The sequence below is a fragment of the Panthera leo genome, chromosome A3, assembly GCF_018350215.1.
Source record: "Panthera leo isolate Ple1 chromosome A3, P.leo_Ple1_pat1.1, whole genome shotgun sequence".
NCBI lineage: Eukaryota > Metazoa > Chordata > Mammalia > Carnivora > Felidae > Panthera > Panthera leo.
In genome coordinates, this window is record NC_056681.1 from 43068261 (window position 1) to 43082534 (window position 14274).

The following is a 14274-nucleotide window of genomic DNA, read 5'->3' on the forward strand; positions in this document are numbered from 1 at the left end:
CAAAGACAGCCACAATCCACTCCTTCCTCCCCACGCCTGCATGCTGCTCTATTCATCAAGAGACGGAAACCATTTCCTCTCCCCTGGGATGGAGGCAAGTTCTAGGTCTTAAGAGACTTTGCAGCTTCTATATGTTCCCTCGTGGAAGCCAGCTGCCATGTAAGATGTCCAAAGCCACCGTGCTGTGAGGAAGCCCAAGCAACCGGTGGCCAGTGGCCAGTGGTCCGGTGGCGTTGGACAGCAAGGCCACTCGGAGAGGCACTGATGTGCCAGATATGAATAAAGCCTCCCTGGACCTCCTGGCCCAGCCCATGGCAGCCACCGGCTAAGTGACTCTGGCCAGTGCTACCCACAGAACTGCCTGGCCATGCCCCAGCTCCTGATCCACCAAAGTATCAACAACTAAAATGATCATTTGGGGAAGGGACTTGGTCAGGATCCCACAGCTGCATTATCAGCAAAACAATAACCAAACCCCAGGCCCTGGGCTCCCAGTCTTGTGGTCCATCAACCATGCTGGCCGCCTCTAAGGAAGAAAATTGAATCTATAATTAAGTGGTGAAAAACACCAGATCTAATATATTCATCAAAGGTTTCTTAGTTACCAAACCAGATCATTTAGAAGCTTGATCCAATTGCTCTACTACTTATAAAAGGGCCTAATAACCTTATTTTCATACAAACATCATTAGCAGGAAGACTTGGTCCTTGCCTGGCTCCACACACCTCCCTAGCCTCCAACACCAACCACCCCTCCACCCAGGGTATTGCCCTCCACTAAGACCCAGCTCAACTGTTGGGTTGATGTAGCTAGCTTCTCTGCAGCTTCTGCCCAAAACTGGTTTCCTGTACCCCTAAGACCAAGGCCCTTAAACCCCAGCGTGCACACGGATCCCCTGGGGGGCTTGTTAAAACACAGGTTCTGATTCAGGAGGTGTGGTGGAGTCTAGACGCGGCATTTCTAACCAGCTCCCAGAAGATGCCACTGTGGCACAGACCATCCTTGAGACATGAGGCAGTTCAGTACTTGATTCCACTACTTCCAGAAGGTTCCATCATGCACAGATGTTTCATCATAGTTCATCTGGTTTCCTCGACTAAATGCCTTTGCAGAAGCCAGGAAGTGTTTGTGCACATTTCTGCCCCCCACACCCCAAGCTCAGACTCAGGCCTGTGCACAGCGTGTTGATGGGCAATGGCTCACAGGTGGCAAAATACAAAGAGACTTGTAGAAGGCACAAGACCCCAGAACAGGGTTTTTCGGTCAGCCTCCTTGTCTGCTTGGAGCTTAATTTGTCTCAGCTGACACTGGAGTGCCCTCTCTGCAACAGGCCCTGTGCTCAGAGCTGGAAGCAATACAGTCACCAGGATGACATCCCAAGAAGCTGCCAGTCTAGTAGGGAAGGAGATCAGTCAAAAGGCCCCTGATATCTGGGAAGCCCAAGGGCACAATGGACACCTCAGAGAGGCACCTACCCCAGACATAAACTGTGAGGGAAGGCACTTCCAGAGGAAATGAGCTCCTCAGCCAAAGATGAGGAGGAAGAGGAGGGCAATGGCAAAGAATATTCCAGAAGAGGGCAGTGGGAAAGAGAGAGACTGTGTGTGGTTCCACATGGCTAGCCTGAGCCATAGAGCTGTGGTAGCAGAGCAGGGCAGTGTCCTCCTTGGGGCTCTACCTCAAAAGGCAGAGGGGCCCCTGGAAGCTACAGTGGAGGACAGCCTCGGGGGTTGGGTTGTTGACCCAGTGGGTAACCATCCTGGGCCTCCAACTCCCACGTCCCACCTCTGCCCTGAATCCCCCAAAGAGGGTTGGGCCTGGCATTTGTCCTGAGGGAGACCCAGCTGAGCCCAAGACTTTCCTATTTCTGTCGCCAGGACAGGTCAGGTCTTCTCCTTGCCCAGAAGTCCCCATTTTGGTAATTTCAACCCTTGCAGGGATGTGAAAAGACTAAATATGGCCCAAGTCTTCGCAAACTGAATACCTGGAGCTCCTTGAGGCCATGTCTACACAGGAAAAAGGCCATTGAGAGCTAGCAAGTGCCTAATAAAGCAGAACATAGACAACTGACCCAGGTAATTTGATTAAGAATGTGCAGAAAGCTAGAACTGTCTTCCTGCAGAATGTTCTTAAGGACTTGCCAACTTATAGTCCAAACCCAAACTCCTGTTTACTTTCTATTACAGTCCCAGATGAAAACTTCAAATCACTGGCATTATTTTGCTTGAAAAGAATAAAATCTTGAAAGATAGAAAGGAGATTAGTGACATTTTGAGGGAGTGCAGGGCCAATGGATCATCTGAGCAAGCTACAGAATGCCTTTTAACACAGGAGAAAACATGATAATGGGGGAGGAGACTGAGGACTAACCGCCCTCCCCCAGTCCAAGGGGGAGTTTCCTTCTGGTTTTCTTGGAACAAAATAGAAATTCTCCAAATGTGCCTCAACAAAGGCAATTTTTTCACTTCTCCACCATCATATACATCCCCATTCCACATGATGGAAAACTGAGCCAGCACCCAGGGGTTCATTTGAGGGAATTTCCCTAAGGTGCACCCTCCAATCCCTGAAGCACTGTCTGCCACCTCTCTATACCTATGACCAATCCAGCACCCAGACATTAACAAATTCTATTTGAAGCCTTAAGAGAGCCTTGTTGAAAGATCTAAGATGAACTAATGGCAAAAGATCATGGCTGAAGAAGCCAGCTTCTGCCAGACTGTTTCACTTCTCAGAAAGGAAGGAATATTTGTAGGATAAATTCCTAAATGTGAAATTTATCCCACAGAGTGTATTTCACACATCAGGTACCCTGAAATTCCATCTGTAACGGCAAAAGGCCAGGAAATACCTATATGTCCGTCAAGAGGGACTTTTATTTTTTTTTTTTTTTTTTTTTTTTAATTTTTTTTTTCAACGTTTTTTATTTATTTTTGGGACAGAGAGAGACAGAGCATGAACGGGGGAGGGGCAGAGAGAGAGGGAGACACAGAATCGGAAACAGGCTCCAGGCTCCGAGCCATCAGCCCAGAGCCTGACGCGGGGCTCGAACTCACGGACCGCGAGATCGTGACCTGGCTGAAGTCGGACGCTTAACCGACTGCGCCACCCAGGCGCCCCAAGAGGGACTTTTAAAAGATGCTAGAACCATATAATCAAAACAGCTAGAAAAAGGAAAGAGTATCAGCTGCCAGACACATGAGTGAGCCCTCTGATGTCCAGCCCAGTCAAGCCCCCAGAAGACTCCAGGCGGCTGCCATCTGACCGCAACCGCAAGAGAAACCCCGGGCAAGAATGGCCCAGCTAAGCCCAGTCAATCCTCAGAACTCGAATTCAGAATAAATTAAACTACTAAATTTGGGGTAATTTGTGAAAGAGCAATGCGTAACTGGAACAGTAAGAGATGTAGCACATTCTCTCCAGAACATCAGATCTGCCACATTTCCTAATGTTCTCTCCCAGGATGGGCTGCAGGGTACAGACAACACATCTGATTCCTGGAATGACATCTCATGGGTTAGAGGGCCAGCAATCCCTCCCCAGGTCACACGTCAGCTCACTGGGCCATCTTTACAATGTTTACGCACGTTTTTTGTTTTTGTTTTTTTTAATGTTTATTCATTTTTGAAAGAGAGAGACAGAGAGAGCAGGGGAGGGGCAGAGAGGTATACACAGAATCCAAAGCAGGCTCCAGGTTCTGAGATGTCAGCACAGAGCCCGACGCAGGTCTTGAGCTCATGAACCTCGAGATCATGACCCGAGCTGAAGTCGGATGCTTAACCCAATGAGCCACCCAGGTGCCCCGTACACAGGTTTATACCTAACACTGAACCTCCTAAAAGTTCAAAATAAGGTTAACCAGTCTTACCTTGTTACTCTGCAAGTAGACCCAAACTAGTTACATCTTGGCTATCTTAGTTACAAAATGAGAGTGCAGTGAACAGACAAGAAATGCTGAGTATCAAATAAAAACCTAGACCGGCTGTCATCTATTTGCGAGATGTCATTTAATACCCCTGAGCCACAATTTCCCACGTGTAAAAATGATAAAATGGCAAGGCACCTGGCTGGCTCAGGTGGTAGAGTGTGCAAGTCTTGATCTCGGGGCTGTGAGTTTAAGCCCCGCATTCGTGTAGAGAGTTTTAAAAATGATAAAATGGTATTAGATGAGCCATCTTCAGAAGTATGAGGATCTGAGAGCACAGTTCTTTTCCTTTTTCTTAAGTTCAAGCCCTGATCCACCACTTACAGTCTGTGGGACGTAGGCAGGTAACTCCCCCTCTCTAAGCCTTAATTTCATAACCCGTAAAATGTGGACAATAACTATATTTGCCTCTCAGGATTATTAAGGAATCAAATAAGAAAAGCTACTTAAAAAGGACCTGATGGTCAATAACTTGTCACTCTTATAGACCAGTTCCAAAGTTCTGGGATCCTAAGTAAAAGGTAATTGGTCAAAATCCCTTGACTCTCCATTGGCCTTGTGAATTTTCTCTCTGATTGGGAAAAAGAAGAGAAGTGACCTTCAATGTGAGCTGCCAACTCCCAGTCCTTCCTCCACGACTCTGAAATCCAAAAATGCTCTGAAAACCAACATTCTCACATATCTCGTGTTAGCAGTAAAACCGGACCTGAGCAGACATGAAGCTGTGCAGACTTGATCCCATTGGGGGTCAATATTCATGTGTTTTGATATGGAAATTACTAACATGTTTAATTATAGGCTACTGCTCCAGACCTGCCAGGGTGGCATATGCACCATGCCACCTTCTGGAAAAGCTTGACAGTCTCACCCTTAATCCAAAAGCAACACTTTGCAAAAGGCTTACTAATGAAATGGGGAAGCTACCGTGGACAGTGGGAGAGGACATCAATCTGGACATTAATTCAGGGCAAGAAAGAGGAAGAGAGACTGAGTGGTTCTCCAACCCCATGGCTGGGCGCTTTCTTGCTTGCTGTCCTGTTTTCTGCAGGACCTTGGCTTTCATTTTAAAAAACACACAAGGTTCCCCTCTAGTTCTTCTTTAAAAAAAAAAAAAAAAAAAAAAAAAAAGTCTTTGCAGTAAAAACAAACTGATCATTGTATCAGGGCTGTGGAAAACTTCAGGAGTGTCGGGGGAGGTAAGGACTTAGGCTGGCCCCCAACCAACTTGAAAGCTGGCTAAGGTCACTTACCTGTCAAACTTCTAAACCAAAAAAAAAAAAAAAAGAAATGAAAATCCTTTATTGTCTGTTGATGCTTCCACCAGACAAGTCTATTAAAGTATTAATGGTCCTATTTCCTGTGGGAGAGTACTGCGTCCAGGCCACCTTGTGGGGGCCGTTTGGACAAGATTTCCAACTGACACATTTGCTATGCTTCAGCATTAACACATGCTAAGCACAGAGCGCCTGGCTGCCTCAGTTGGTAGAGCACGGGACTCCTCATTTTGGGGTGGTGAGTTCAAGCCCCATGTTGGGCATACAGATTACTCAAGAAACAAAACAAAACATGCTAAGCATATTGCCCAATTCCTTTGGGACAAAAAACTCCCTCCTGGTCCCTGTACCATTTCTTTAGACTTCACCGCTCTGCTATATGGTAGAATGGAGAACCTTCTCGAATGCGGAGATAATGAAGAGTATCCTTAGAATCCAGAAAAAACTGAGGTTCCAAGAGATCTAACCTGCTCTTGGTCACCTGACTTATCGGTGCGCACACTGAGATTCTGGATGTGGCCTGCTGTCTGCAAAACTTGTGCCTACACTTCCCCTGGACAGGCCCACGGGTCTGGGCATGATGTGGGGGAAAGGGAGGGGATGAATCCTATTGTTTGTCTCCTATCACAGCTTCCTGTCAGACCATCAATGCTAATGGCTATGGTGTCAAGGATACCTCCTACAATGCAATACAGCAACCCTAAAAAAATAAGGATCCTTGGGTTGAGCTTTGCTACTAAAAACTGTGATAAATTCAATGAACACACCTCCCGCCCCCCTCCCCCCAGGGCTTTACCTTTCTTTCCTTGCAAATGAGGGGACTGGACCACACAAGCTTTAAAGTTCCCTGTAGTGGATCCTTTGGATGGACACTCTTCTCAGCAACTATTTCTACTTTTTCTGGTGCGCCTTCCAGTACTGCAGAGGCTAAAAAGCTACAAACTGCATTTCCCAGACCCCTTTACAGCTACAGGTTCTAGATGTCACTGGGGTTCCACCAATGACCCACACTATCAAGAGGTTTGAATTTGGGCCTGAGTTAACTGGACAGAGGCAGGCACATGGCAATCACTCTATACTCTGCATCAGTCGGTAGCCATAGAGGCAGAAGGTGGACCTCCCTTGGTGGCCCAGTTCTGCAGTGTGGCTCTGGGAGTTCAATCCTGGTTCTTTGTCCATTTACTACCCTATCATTAACCATTCTCAGCTGAAGCTAACTACAGTGGTTTCTGTTGTCTGCAGCTAAACCCACTTCACCTATGTTCAAATTAAAAGCTGGTGCAATTAACACTTACATGGGTTCCCCCATTCCTTTTCCCCCTTTTAATTAATCTGGCCTTTTTTGAGCATCTAGTCCAGATATTTCCCCAGATTTACATTTTCTTCTCACCTATTTTCCTCCAAATGCTGTCATTTACATCTAGGGACTGTTGATTCCTTCTTCCCCGCCTATACTTCTGTCCTATGTTGACCTATGTCCTGCTATGAGTCAGGCATTACTGTACCAGGTGCTGGGTATACAAAAAGCCCAGGAGGAATGTTCCTTGCCTTTGGTGGGTCTAGAGTCAAGAAGAGGAGCCTGGTCAGCCAAATGTAAGGGACATGGTTAGTGAGTTACAATGGGGGTGGGGTGAGGGGCATCCAATTCTGTCTTATGAGATAACAGACAATAGGTAAGGAGTTAGGGACAGAGCTATGTTCTCTTCCAAAAGCAAATGGATGGGTTTTTTAAAACTACTGAAATCCGTGATTCACAACATATTTAAAAATAAACAAGTTGGCCATAGCTATAGAATTCTGGTGACCCAACCGGTTATCTTGAAAACTGGTAAATAAAGGGAATCTTATCTGGCCTTTCCTGAATGAACTGTCTCACTGGGAACCAAACAGCAGATGAGGCAAAGTGTATCTCTGTACAAGAATATCAACTAATAAACAAAGGACAGAATATCACATCCCCTAATAACCTACAATATTTAGACCCTGAATATCAACAACTGCTGACATCACAGAGAGACAACCAAATATTATGTGCTTTCCGGATGTTAATAGGTGCCCCCCACTGTGACAGACTATTTAGCTAAAACAAATACACCTGATCAGACACCTAAAGCAGTGTTGATAGAACTTTCTGCAATGAAAGAAATGTTCTAATTTGTACTGTCCGATACAGTAGCCACTGCTCACACATGGTTACTAAGCACCTGAAATGTGGCTTGTGCAACTGAGGAACTTAATATTTAATTTTACTTAGTTTAAATTTAAATTGTCACACGTGACTTTCGCTACTACACTGGACAGTGCAGCTGCAGAACCAACTACCCACATTTAAAAAAAAAAATTTGGGGGTGCCTGAGTGGCTTAGTCGGTTAAGCGGTCGACTTTCGGCTCAGGTCATGATCTCACAGTCCGTGAGTTCGAGCTCGGCGTCGGGCTCTGTGCTGACAGCTCAGAGCCTGGAGCCTGCTTCAGATTCTGTGTTTCCCTCTCTGCCCTTCCCCTGCTCTCTCTCTCTCAAAAATAAAGAAACATTAAAAATAATTTTTTTAATTAAAAAAATAAAATAATTTTTTAATTAAAAAAATAAAATAATTTTTTTAACGTTTATTCATTTCGGAGAGACAGAACACGAGTGGGAGAGTGGCAGAGTGAGGAAGACACAGAATCTGAAGCAGCTCCAGGATCTGTCAGCACAGAGCCCGACATGGGGCTCAAACCCACTAACAGTGGGATCATGACCTGAGCTGAAGTTGGATGCTTAACCAACTGAGCCACCCAGGCACTCCACCCAATTACCTATTTAGAGAAAATCTAGGAGACCGAGGAGCATTAGCCTCTGTGGTGATGCATTCCTCAAAATCCAGATTGTTAGAAACTCTCCAAGCAAATTACTCATCTCTTCAATAATTAACTTGTAAGGAAATGGACAAGAGATGGGGGGTGGGGGGGAATGTGTAAATTAAAAGAGACCTGAAAGACATGTCAGTCAATTACAATGTATAGACATTGTGTGGACGGGACTCAGCAAACTGGGAAAAAAAAAAAAAAAAAAAGTATGAATTTATGAGACAATTAGCAATGTGAACACCATTGTTAACATGGGTGTGATCGTGTACCTTGATCTTTATCTATCACAGGCACATTCTGAGTTATTTATGGTTGAAATAATAGGATAACTGAGATTTGCTTCAAAATCACGTGTCGGGCGTTAGGTGTGGGCTGGATGGGCAGGACCAGCCATAGAAGAACGGTTGTTGGGGTGGGGTAACGGGCCCTATGCCTCTGAAAGTCTCCACAAATGAAAAATGATGAGAAAAAAAAAAGGAAAAAGACTACTGCACCTTCACATATCTGGCACTACTTGAAGACTCAGACTACAGAGCCAGGTAAAAGACCAAAAATACTTTAGAAGGAATTCTACACTCAGTTCCTTTTGAAGTATCCTTGGAAGAGGCCAAAGGAAGGGAACAGAAGGGGAAAAGGAGGAGATTCATTTGCTATTCTATACTTGCACCTGGGTCCCACCACCCACTGAGACAGGAAGGAAAAACATCAGTCAATTGACTGATTTCACTTCAGAGTTACTTAGTTTCTGATAAACCTTCAAAGGAAGGGCAATGGTGATCAGGGTGTCTGGGGGTCTCTGCTCCACAGCTAGATTCCTGCAAATGGGCCCAGGACAAAAGAGACTTAAAGCCACCTAGACCTGTCACAACCGCCTTCTCAGATGCACATGATCTACCCCCCACCCCCCCCCACCCCCAAATCTGTTTGGAAAATTACTGAATCCTCAGCAGTAAAGAGACGATTTTGCAAACCGCACTGAGGCACACAGTCAGAAGGCAGACAGGCTGGGAAGAGCCATTTTCCTAACCAGCACCTAGGACTCCTTTCCAGATCCACTCACAAGCACAACCAGATTGGCAAATCCCTAGTACCCACTGGAGGCAACAAAATACTGGAAGTTAACGAAATCTGCCATCCATCACTATTAAACTAACTTCCTACTGGCAATTTATACATGCACAGAAGTGCTAGACATTCTGCAGCCCTTATTTCATCTAACCGTCACTTCTGAGAGGCTGATTCCATTGCTTTTCCATTTTACAGATGAGGGAAGTAAGACTCAGGACAGAGGGGCCCCTGAGTGGTTCAGTCAGTTGAGCATCTGACTTCAGCTCAGGTCATGATCTCATGGCTCATGAGTTAGAGCCTTGCTTCGGGGAGCCCTCCTTCTTTCTCTCTCCCTCTCTCCCTTGCTCACTTGCACCCTCTCTCTCTAATACAAAAGAAAAAAAAAAAAAAAGACTCGGGACAGATAATATATCTCTAAGACAGTTGGTAAGATGGACCCAACTGAGGTCTTCCTTCTCAAAACCCTTCCAGAGCCCTCCTCCGCCTGCCCAAGCGCACCCCCACCTCTTGGCTTGGCCCCTTCACCACCTCATCCTGTCCCAGTTTCTCACCTCCCACTTGATCTCTGACCCAGCAGGTCCATTCTCTATCTTCGGGCACCATAGCTTTGAGTCCTTTACTGACTCAAGTTTTGGGCTCAGCCATATGCCCCTAAAGCCTGACTCTCCCCCCCTTCCCCACCCTCAAATCCACACCAAGAAACCTTCCCTGCTCAGAATTACATCTTTGCACATGCTTTAGCATTCCCTTTGCTGTAACAGAGTTAATAATTAGTATTTGTGTCTCCCCACCAACCCAGACAATCCCAGCTAGAGTTAAAGGGCACCTACCACATTCCCCTCTTTACTCATTTATTTTCACCACTCTATGAGGTAGGTTTCATTATTATTCCCATTTCACAGACAAGGAAACAGAGGCCCAGAAAGATTAGCAACTTGCCTAAAGTCACACAGCTAAGAAGTGACAAAACCAGAGGCTGGGGGCTTAACTGTTTCGGTCAAATGATTCTAGAACACCAGGCTGGGAACATTTTTATCTCCTGGCTGCCTAGCACACAGAAGGCACTCCAAAAAATTAGATGGGATGTTGCCTCTCTCTGCAGGGCACTGGCTCAAACCTGCCCCTCCTCTACTCCTCTGAGCCAGCTGCTTAGTGAGTGTCTTGAAGTTACTCAAACTCAATCATTATGCTTCATGCATGGGCCTCATTCTTGAGTGGTATTTCTTTTCTTCTAGTTAAGAAACTAATTTTTTTTTTAATTTATTTTAGAGAGAGAGAGCCCACCAGCAGGGGAGAGGGGCAGAGAAAGAGAGAGAGAGAGAGAGAGAGAGAGAGAGAGAGAGAGAGAGAGTCTTAAGCAGGTTCCATGCTCAGCGTGGAGCCCGAGGAGGGGCTTAATCCCATGACCCTGGGATCATGACCTGAGCCAAAATCAAGAGGATGCTCAACCAACTGAGCCACCAGGCGCTTGGAGAACCTAATTCTTAAGAGTCCAGCATATTTTTCACAGAACAAGAGAATTACCCAATATGCTAAGTCACGGGCAATTTGGACAGTCATTTGAAAACGGCCAATACCACAGATGATAATTCTGGAGGCTTGGAGCATCTTAACACCAAGATATCTATTTTCCGATGGAAGCTGAAAGGGAAAAGGAATCTAAGCATCCTCAGTAAACAAATAAAACTTCTCCGGAAGCTATGCTAAGGTGGAGGAGCAAACTCACCACCCCGCAGCCCTTGGGGCGGTTTGTAGGCAAGATCACAGAAATAAGATTGTGGTTTATTTATTCCTTTAATCCAGGGCTACGATGGCGCTGTTTACCTGAGACAAGAGAGAGCTCCTAAAATGCTGGTTAAGGGACTAGACCTTTCTCCCCTGCCACTTTCTTCCCAGGGTAATCTGGGAAATTGGGGGACAGAGGGGCAAACGGACCACAGTCAATCCCAAAACAACGTTGCAATTGTCCTTCCAGCCCGGTGATAAATATGCAAGTGGGACACTTAGAATTTCCTGGAGGGCAGAGCTACCAGCCTCAGGCAAACTGTCCCCTCCCACTTAACCCCATCTGGCCCAGAAAAGCCTCAGGCCAGCTGACTTTGAACCTCAGCAGCACCACTTACCACCGAGCAGCACGCGGCACCGCAGTAACCTTTAAAGAGGTCTTTTCCCGAGGATTCCAGCTCCAGCCTCTAGCCTCAATTCATAACCAAATGCACCCTAGCCCGCCCCCAAGCTAAACCCCAGGAACCAGGAATATGCATAGGGAGGGATGGCCTCGCCCAGGAAAAGTAACCTAGTGTCACCCAATCCACAGCGAACACTGGAGTTCCTCCTCCCCATACCCCCATCCCGCCCCCCCCCCCCCCCCCCCGCCCTGGGAAGCTGGGCTGCAGGACCGCCTTGGAGCGCTCCAGAATTCTCGCCCACTAAGAGGGCCTGGAGCCCGCAGAGTCCCACCAAGCTCGGAAATGGGGTCATGTGATTCCTAAAACACCACTCCCTGGCTCCAGCTGACTGAGTCAGTGGAATGGGATTCCTTAATCTTGGGGGTAGCGGATACATTTGAGCAGGCGATCATGGAAGTTCTACCCAGAAAAGCCAGATGGGTGTCCTGATAAGATGTCGCCTACAATTCTAGAAGACTAGGGGGAGGGGGTTGCTGAAGGATGGTAAGGGAGGGTAACAAACACTCCAACCCACTGGGGGCGGGGCACTGAGGCAATTTTCAGGTGAACCCTTTTATCCATCAGTTTAATTAAAGAAGATTGGAGAGGTATGACAAATTTAAAGTGCCCAGCACAGGCCTCGAGTCTAACGGGCACTCCATAATTGTCACTGGGAATAGCTGTTATTGCGAGAGGGCCACTGTGTGCCAAACTGCCGCCTCGGTCTCCAGAACGCAAGCAAGTGTGTGGAACTCAGAATTCACATAGCGCTAGGAAATGCGCCCCAGAGAACGGAATTGCTGAGAGCCTGGGTCCCTCCTTTCTGAACCCGGGAACCCCGACGGCCTGGTGATTCTTCAGGCCCTGCACACACACTGGGCTGCTGGAGGGAGGAAGCTGGGCCTGGGTCTTTTAAGCAGTTCCAGAGGCCACCCCGGCAGACTGTGCCGGCTCCAAGGCTCAGCGGCGCAGGCCGCTGGCTACCCAGCAGGCGGGAGGACGCGCTGAGCCGCCCTGGCCGAGACCCAGAGGCAGGTGCAGGAACGGCGCGGCGGGCGCGCTCGGTGCCGGGGTGCACCGGTGCCCGGGTGCGCGGGCGGGAGCTGCAGGGAGGGGCGCGGGTTCCCGGAGCCCGACGCCAGGGCGTGGTGCAGGTGGCGGCGGGGGCAGAGTCGACACCATACCTTGATTTTCGACCTAGCGACTGGGCGCTGCATCGCCGCCAGGTGTCCACCCGGGCCCTCTGCGTCGCCAGGCTCGGGGATTTCGCGCTCGGGGGCGCGCGGGGACGAGCTGCTCTCGGCGCCTCCAGGCTCCCCCGCGCTGCTGCTGCTGCCGCCGCTGCTGCTGCTACTGCCGCCGTCGCTGCGGCAGTCCTCGGGGGGTCGTGGAGCAGACGGCCCAGGCCCACTGCGGAGGGAGGGGCGGCGCCCCGACACAGACACGCGGCGTCAGGCCCGGGAGTCCGCGGCAGTTTGACCTGCGGGCGGTGCCGCCGCCCCGCCCTGGACCTGGGCACCAGGCCAAGTGGGCAACACGCGGGGGTGGACGAGAGAGTCCCCGGCTCGGCCTCCCGAGCGAGCACGGGGTTGGGGGGGGGGGGGGGGCGGCTCCTCGGTCCCATTCCCGCGCCCACAAGGAACCGAGGGCCTCGGGCGGCTGGGGACACTACGCGCCAAGTTGCCTCTCCCTGGGATGAGGGGATAGGGGTCCGACTTCAACCTACCTAGCCCGAGGGGCTGACGGATCCTGGGGCGACTCTATGAAGGCATGGGACCGAGAGGAGCCCCTACTGGCCTTCAGTCTCCCCTCCTGGGCCACCTCGTCCCGCGCTGCAGCCAACGGTCCCGCCGCCGGGCAATTACAGGCGCCCATTAGGAGAAAGGGGGCGCAGGGCGTCGCGGGTTCCCCAGCCTCTCCCTCTCCGTCTTCACGCGCCTCAAGGACCTCCCCCCGCCCCGAAAGAGGGGGCATGGGGTGGGCAGTTCGGCCCCCGCCGTGAGCTGAGGGATCCCGGACACCCCTGCCCCCACCCCGGGAGTCCCGCGCCCAGGCCCGGCCCCCGCGCGGCGCTCACCTGGGATGTAGGTGTCTGCCCTTTCCTCATCCGGGAGCTCATCCCAGCTGCGGACAGAGACCCCCGGGCTCCTCCTCTTCACCAGGAAGACTTTGGGCATGGTGTGGCCCCCTCCCCGGCCGGCGGCCCCCTTCCTGCCGGCTGCTCCCCGATAGGGGCTGCGGCAGTGACTCGGTCCCCGGCTCCCGGCGGCCAGAGCCCACCTTCCCGCCTAGCCTGCCCTCTCCCTCCGCCCCCCGCCGCGCCGCGGCCCAGGCCTCTCCCCCGCACGCCCGGCGACTCCCAGCCTCCGGGCTCGGCGACACCTATGCCTTAAATCGCGGGTGAGACCACGCCGGGAAAAAAGTTTCATAAGGTGGAATAGAAGAGACACCAGGAAACTTGGGAGTGAGCATGCGCCCTGCAACATAACGGTGTCAACAAGCTCGCTACCTGTCCGACCGGTTCCGGCGGCCGGGGCTGCCTGTTCCAGCCCTTCCTTAGGCATGAATGTTTGCAAAAGAATTTAACGTCTGATTCTTTCCCCCCCTCCCCTTTTTAAAAAGGGAAGAACGTTTTTTGATCAGCCTCTCGCCCCATTCCCCATCACGAGCACCTCAGGGCAAACTCTTAGAGGTTAGCCCCCAGGTCCGCTTCCCGGGGCGTCCATCCTAAGAGCTGGAGCTTCCTGCGAGTTGCACACACCACCACCATCCCCCGCCCCCGGGTGGATTTGTCTCCGACAAGCAAGCAAGAAAATGGCTCAGTTCCTCCGGACTTTGTGGATGGTTTCCGCGGCTAGTTGAAATCCCGGCGGGCGGAAGGGGGAGGCGGCAGGGAGATTATCCAGGGCTCTGTTCTGGTAAAGAGGGCGACTTGGGGACTCAAGATCCCCATCATTTACAACAGTCCCCCCAAATAAGCACAGTAATAAT

General features: G+C 49.9%; 1 protein-coding gene across 1 annotated transcript in view; it reads right to left on the bottom strand.

The window, feature by feature from the left end:
- OVOL2 (ovo like zinc finger 2) overlaps window positions 1-13768 on the bottom strand; it is a 29752-nt gene extending 15984 nt beyond the window's left edge. Inside the window, 3 exon segments of the mRNA XM_042930169.1 lie at window positions 12468-12661; window positions 12664-12693; window positions 13361-13768. Of these exon segments, the coding sequence (XP_042786103.1) occupies window positions 12468-12661; window positions 12664-12693; window positions 13361-13460 (324 nt within the window). The 5' untranslated portion in view covers window positions 13461-13768.
- Window positions 13769-14274: the final 506 nt, after the last annotated feature.